General features: G+C 46.3%; 1 protein-coding gene across 1 annotated transcript in view; it reads right to left on the bottom strand.

The window, feature by feature from the left end:
• ELAVL1 (ELAV like RNA binding protein 1) overlaps positions 1–7,522 on the bottom strand; it is a 73,112-nt gene that overhangs the window by 41,634 nt on the left and 23,956 nt on the right. Inside the window, exon 2 of the mRNA XM_006025754.3 lies at positions 3,940–4,123. Coding sequence (XP_006025816.1) covers positions 3,940–4,111 — 172 coding nt within the window. The 5' untranslated portion in view covers positions 4,112–4,123. The remainder of the gene's footprint in view (positions 1–3,939; positions 4,124–7,522) is intronic.

The following is a 7,522-nucleotide window of genomic DNA, read 5'->3' as shown; positions in this document are numbered from 1 at the left end:
ATGCTGGGTTCCCCACACGCCACTGCAGGCCATGTGGGCAAAGGTGGTATGGTTTCTGCCTGGTCCAGCTGCATGCCAGGGACTCAGGGCGATGGGTATGGTGCCTGAGAGGGGGTACAGAGGGTTGGGAGCTGCAAGTTATCCAGGCCTGACCACATTGGTACCATGCTGTGTTCCCCTCTTCTCCCTGAATCTCCTTCCCTGCCCCGAGTCCCCAGCACATGGCCAAGTCAGCAGGAGCCACTCCCCATCTGTGCCCACGTGGACTGAAGCAGCACACACAGCACAGCACCAGCCTGGCCTGGCCATGTGCCAGAGACTTGGGGGTGCAGTGAGAAGGGGGGAAAACAAAAGTTAGGTTTTCCTAAAACCCAGGGGTGGGCAATTATTTGGGCCAGAGGACTACTTCGGGAATTTTGGTGAGCTGTTGCAGGGGCCAGGGAGGAAAGGGTGCCGACCCAGCCTGTGACAGCTCAGAAAAACTCCCAAAGTAAGCTCACCAAAAAAACTCCTAAAGCTCCCTCCAACTGTTGCTCTTCGTAACACAGTCTAGACACTGCTACTTCTGTGGGCTACTTAACCTACATCTTTCACATGAGACTTTGGTCTTAGATAATTTTTGTGTTTCACTCAGAGAAAAAGAAGAACAGGAAAAATGTGTGCATGTGCATACACACACTGTATCTTTGTATATCCGACAGAAAGGCAGATGTACAAAATTAGATATACAAAATTATACCTTGGTATAATACACATCTATATCTAACTATATATACAGATCCATCTATCTATAAAAATAGTAAAGTCACCTCTTGAAGGAAAGTTGAGGACCATCCCTACTCCTAACCTTGGGGCATGAGAGACCTAAGAAAATGCTGCAGTACACTACAGAGGGCCAATAATGTCACCGATAAATGCCTTGTACACATACAGTCAGAAACGCAGCCCGGCAGCTTGGAGAACAGAGTCCAGCCAGTAAGGGGGGGGGGGGTGCAGACTGAGACCCCCATGGTGAGGGAGCAAGTGGGGCAGGGGCAGGCACTGCCCAGGCAAGCCAAGCCAGGGCAGGGTGTGGGATGAAGCCACAGGTAGCTTGTCCAGGGACTGGCTCCCGCTGCTGCGCACACCCCTGGAGGGAGACATGCCCCCTGGATAAGTGCATAGGGTGAGGATGGGCTGCCTGCTGCAGGCTGGATACATGCAGCGGTGGGAGTCGCCCCCCTCCCCACCTCCTCTAGACAAATCACCCACAGCTCCGTCCCACACCCTGCCCCAGCCCCACTCCCTCCCTTACTGTGGGGACCTCAATCACCTCCCCTCCCCTCCCACGTCCCTTCCCTCCTCCATCTCCCTTCCCCCAGAGACTTACCGGCTGGATGCTGCTCTCCAAGCTGCCGGGCTCCATATCAGCAATCGGATGAGTATTGGCCAATGTGGCTGGTTAATAATCAGCCATTGGTATTGGCCAAAAAAATCATTATCGGTGCACCCCTAATCATAATATTTATTCTCTTAGAGTAAAAGTCATATGCAAAATTTAACAGCTTAGTTTCTGGCTAAAATTGGCTTTTACAAAACCATCAAGATTCCTTCAATTGTTTTTTAATTCATTGAACAAGAAAAAACACTTTCCCCCTCCAACTGTTAACAAAAAGATTGGAAACCTTTCGTCAGAAGGATAATAGCCACCAAGTTCTTTAGTTCAGATTTTTACTTACACTAGACCAAAACAAACAAAATGTAGGTTTTGCGAATTTTGCAAAAGTTGATTTGGAGCAACAGAAATCTAATACTGGTTTGAAACCCAGGGCTATGTAAGTGCAGCAGTAAAATTCTGCTATGCTATTAGTGTGACAAACAAATAGACAAGTCAGTGAGCTGCACAGCTACTTGCTCACAGAAATATACAAGCCCAAGTATTGAAACAGCAGACTACAAATTCAAAAATCAAGGGATACTTAACGAGGATTAGCAGAATCGCTAAAGTGCAGGAAGGTGATTAGCATGTCAAAGATTTAAGATCCACAATCTCATCATCCCTACACTAAGAAGCTGAAAACACTTCTACCAAACCTTATCAGCTGCCATAGATTAACAGATTTATCATAAAAGGTTATTAGAGCCACAAGCTTCATATGAATTAAGAAACTTTCAAGTCGCTTAAGTCAGATATCCTCTGATTTAACTATCTGCCCTGAACCTACATCCTTAAAATAAATGGAACTAGCATTAGTGCCCAGAGTATCTTGTAAAATAAAGCAGTTAAAGTATGCACATTCCTTTAGGAATGTATTTTCTCCCAGAATCAAACCACAGGTACAGCGCTCATATATTTTCCCACTGAAAAATAAAACTCCTCAGATTCTTTGAAAGCCAAGTCTCATCGTCAAAGATTCGGGTTTTCTGATTGCTGTGGAAACACATGGATTTTCTCCTTGAAAGGAGAAAAACGTGGGAAACCAGGGGTATCCCCCTGCAGGCTGCCACAGTTCCAGCCTGCAAGGGGCTGTGGGGAGTGGGATCTGCCTGGGCATGCATGCACATGTCCAGTAACAACACAGCCAGGTAGCGGAGGAACTGTAGGCAAGTCGGGGGGGGGGGGGGGGGGGGAAGGACACAACACAGGACTGAGGTAGTGGCAGCAGTCATGGTGAGGGAGAGTGGGGCAAGGCTGGTAGAAGTAAGGCATGTGGGGGGGCACATACCCCTCCAGATTTGTGCACCCACAGTGGGGCATGGGGCTGTGCCTCCGCCATGACAGCGCAGCTGGCACAGGACTCCCAGCAGCAGTATCACTGAGTCTTCCCACCCTGCCCCACCCCCCCATAGCAGGTCTTGCTCATTGGGGCATGGAGGCCCCCGGGGTGAGGGTGGCAGGTCAGGGAGCCTGCATCTACCACAACCCCACATGGGCTCTGCTGGGCTCCACGCTGGCCATGCTGCCTGTGGGGGCAAGCCTAGGCTCTGTCCCCACTCTGGCTGCAGCAGCCACCACCTCCCATGCACAGCAGCTGGGGCTCAGAAGCCGCTGGCCAGTTGTAACTGGCAACTGTGGAGCAGGGAGCGGGCAGGATGCAGCCACCAGGTCCTGCAGCCCTGGCAGCTGGGGGCCCCCCTTCAGCAAGGCTGAATGGGGAGCCACAGGTTGGGAGTGAGAGGCACCGGCAGGACTGGGGGGCTGTGGGACTGATGAGCAACAGCATGGGCAGGGCACCAGCCTAACAGGGCTGTTAAAAACCACAAAGCAGCAAGGGGGAGGGGGAACAGCTGCAGCTGGACCCACATCCTGGTGAGCAAGGGGGGCAGGGGGAGCTCTGATTTAATTAAAAAAAAACAAACCAAAAATCAAACACCAAAACAGGTAGGTGTTTAGAATTTATTATTATAATGGACTGAGGTGCTGGTAGGCTTCCAAAATTGGTTTTAATTATATCAATAAAACATAGTGTTCAACTAATACATATGTATATACGTATGTATACTGGTGTTTAAATTTAGTTGTAGAAAAAAAAAACCCAAAAACCAGATTTTGGGCATTTTAATTGGTGAATTTTGGTGGGCTCTTTTTTTTTTTTTTTTTTTTTAAATCAGAGAATTTGGGATTTCTAAACATAGAAAACCAGGATCCCTGTATCCGCTATGTACAATACAGACAAGTCATTGGTACAGAAGAATCTATAGACTGAATTCAGAGTAAACAGGTTTAAGTTAATAACTAGAAGCACCTAACAACAAAAAATGAGCTTCACTTACCTTTTGGAGGGTACTGAATTTCTATAATTTTATTTCTTACTCTTGTACATTAAATCTAGCATGCATCCCTGACACTTGCAGACATTCCCCAGCCCCAGCGCAAATTGTATTTAAATATTGCATTTAGTCAAGTGTCTACCAAAAAAAAAAAAAAAAAGCAAGAAATTCTTATAAACTGGATTGTACCTGCAACTTTGTCCCGAATAAGTTTTGCAGATTCAACTTCGCCAATACTGCTAAATAGACTCCGTAACTCATCCTGCGTCATGTTCTGAGGGAGGTAGTTCACAATTAAGTTTGTTCTACCAATATCATCCCTGCAATCTTCAGCCATGTGATCTTCATAACCATTAGACATTTTATGAAATATCTGAAAAAGAAAAAAATCTCAAATAAGTTCTACATCGTTGTTTTGTAACCAAACAAACTTTATCCACCCACAATGCTGATAAGTTTTATTTTTATGAAACAATTCAGTTTGTATCTATGCATTCCCTTTCTTCTTTAAGGAACAAAACACCAGTGTTTAAAAATTCCATGACATTTAATTCTCTCAAGCAGATAAAACTGCCATTTAAGAAAAAACAAACCCTGAACAATTAAAGGACCCTGCACTTAAATGGAAAGAGCTAAAACAGATTTAAAGTATATTTAAAATTACATACACAGCATATAAAAGAGAATTAAGATGCAAAGTTAAGCACTTGGATTTAGAAAATGCCAGAAGTGTAGCTGCTCCTGCAATTGCAATTCAGGCCCATGGTTAAATGCATTGGGACAGCCACATTATATATGAATTTTATGGCTATATTCCAACCTCTGCCAGCTCTCCTACACAACAATTAGGAATTTGGCTTCCCAGCAGTCCTAGGTTTCTATTTCTAGTCAAGAGGAAAACTTGTGTATGGTTAAAGAGTCAAGCCAAGCACAGACATCTGCCACATTCGTTTGTAAAGGCAGTGCAACTAGATGGTCAAGGCTTGATCTCCTATTAGAGCAATGCTTTGGACACAGGGAATTCTCAGGGTAAGAATCACTGTATTAGCTAGAAGTGGCCTTGTTCAATGCTTTATTTGAAGGCTACAATACTTTAATAATTTCCAACAACCCTGTGAAATACACAGGAACACCACAAGCCAAAGGAAGAACTGGAACTTCTGTCCTCTTGATTCTCAGCCTAGTACGGCTTCCCCATGCCAAGAGCTGCAGAAGTTCTTGCTGTACCACTTACTTGAACCCAAGATGCACACATAAGGACTTAAAAAAAAAAAGAGGGGGAATGACGCATGAATTTTCTTAATTAAGTAGATACCACTGAAAACTGGTGCGCTACCAGGAATCCATCATATCTGGCCAAACAGTTTTTTTAAGTTGTATGTCTGTTACCATATTTAGTATTAATTGAAGTTAAATAAAGAAATAAATAAATTAAATGAATTAAAGTTAATTACCACTCTCAATTTACTAAGTCACTCCTACCTTCAGTAATGAAATAAAATCTGTTACCTTCAGAGAAACTTTTAGTCACTGTATTTTAGTCCCCACATTCTCTTATAGCACCATTCATACTTGAAAAAAACCAACAACAAATAAACCAAAGAAAACCCACGTATAACATTTTAAAAGTTCCATACACTGTGTTAAAATGTAACTGGAGTTGTGGATGGAAGTATAAATAAACCACAGCATTAAACACAAGAATCCTCAGGAAAGGACAACTGAAGTTAAAGAAAAAAAATCCAAAAAACTTAAAACCCTACATTTTGGAAGGTCAAGAGATGCAGTTGCCTACTCTATTCTCACAGCATCCCATCCACAACAATGTTATGCCTATAATTTGTTAATATTGAAGATATATGATGTAAACTGCACGTGACCATGGAATCCGAGTTCTCTGACCGAGGACACTGGACAGGCAAGACAAGGGAACCCGCACACGTTACAGTCCACTAATACAACAGCAGACTAGTTTTTCAACTCATTCTCCACTGATAAGAACAGCAAAATCAACCCTACACCTCAAACTTCACACTAACTACAATGCCTTAATTCCTTAACAAATGAACACCCCCAAGGCTAGTACTAGAAGTATTAAATTATTTTATCCAGTAAGATTTTTTCCTATAATTTACCAGCATGCCCACTTCCATGTACACTACTCATTTGGGTGTCTATAGCCACAGCAATAGTCTCTGAATTGTTAATAACAGTTAGGCAATAGGGGTGCACAAGAGAGATTTTTGGGGCTGATGCCGCTTGCCTATTTTTAAGGAGGCATATAGACCGATACTGCTGCCGGGCTGCGATTTCTTATACGCAGCCCGGCAGCTTGAAGAGCAGCGTCTGGCTGGTAAGTCTGTTGGGGTGGAAGGGGAGGAGGAAGGGAACGGGTATGGGGTCAGATCAAGACACTTGAGGTGAAGGAGGGAGTGGGGCTGGAGCCACGCCTTGTCCAGGGGGGTGCAGGGCAATGGGAGCAGCTCCTGCTGCTGCATGCACCCTAGGAGAGCAGTGGCGGCAGGGGGTGGCGGCCAGCACGTGCAACATCAGATCTGCATGGGGCAGGGTGGGCTGGGGCCAGGGCTGTGTTGTGCTCTTCCCGGCAGGGGCTGGGCTGGGCTGCGCTCAGGGCGGGTGGCAGCGGCACTGGGAGGGAGAGGACATGGGCTGTAGCTGCCCTGACCCCCCTCCCCCGCCCGGCCCCAGCCCACCCCGTGCAGATTCAGGGGCACATGCCTGTAAGTGCACGCAGTAGCAGGAGCCGTCCCCATCTCCCCACGCCCCCCGACAAGCTGCGGCTGTCCCACATCCTGCCTCAGCAGGGCAGCACAGCACCTGCCCCAGCCTCACTCCCTCCCTCACCCCACGCCCCTTTCATCCCCTCTCCCCTTCCACCACAACAGACTTGCCAGCTGGATGCAGCTCTCCATGCTGCCAGGCTGCGCTCCTTGCCAACTATGTGCTGTGCTGTGGCTGTACGCATGCACAGGCCATTTATCGGCCACATCAGGCCAGTTTCCAATAGTCAACTTTCTTTATATCAGTGCTGATTTGACACAGGACCAATGTATTGGTGCATCTCTATTAGACAAGCCTACTTTTCACTAACCTTAATCCAGATTCAAGTCTCTGCTACTCCAAAATGTTTTAAGATTAATGCTTTAATGTGTCAAACCATAGAACTCGCTTCTGAAAGAGATTAGTACTATATAAATATCAAGCTAAATATAAAATTTGCTCTGACCTAGCTTTCCAGCCATACCCCCACAAAAATATGGAGATCACTACTGACACTAGGACAACGTGTTACGTTTGCTTTACTGAATCTGCAAAAAAATTCAGAAATGAGTAATAGACCCAGTCAGAGATAACCCGAGCAAGATGCAGGGCCCAGGACAAATCAGCCTGTGTGGGGCCCTGCCCCCAGACACAAGGAAGCCAGCGGTGGGATTCGGCAGAGGAGGGAGGGGTGACCGGCGAGACATGAAGCAAGCGGCAACATGGAGTTGTCACAGTCGCACCGCGGGGCCCCCCCGAAGTGCAGGGCCTGGGGCAGTCGCCCTGATTCTGCTGCCTAGGGACGGCCGGGACCCAGTAACAATATCTAGCTGTAGGGGTGCACTGATAAAGATTTTCTTGGTCGATACTGATAGCCAATTATTAACCAACCATATCAGCCAATACTGATCCAATAGCAGATTTATAGGAATACAGCCAGGCAACTTGGAGAGCAGTGTCCTGGTGGTAAGTCTGTGGTTGGGGAAGGAGC

This window comes from Alligator sinensis, unplaced genomic scaffold, assembly GCF_000455745.1.
Source record: "Alligator sinensis unplaced genomic scaffold, ASM45574v1 scaffold103_2, whole genome shotgun sequence".
Classification (NCBI taxonomy): domain Eukaryota; kingdom Metazoa; phylum Chordata; order Crocodylia; family Alligatoridae; genus Alligator; species Alligator sinensis.
Note: the sequence above shows the minus strand (reverse complement) of the source record. Positions and strands in the feature narration are given on the sequence as shown.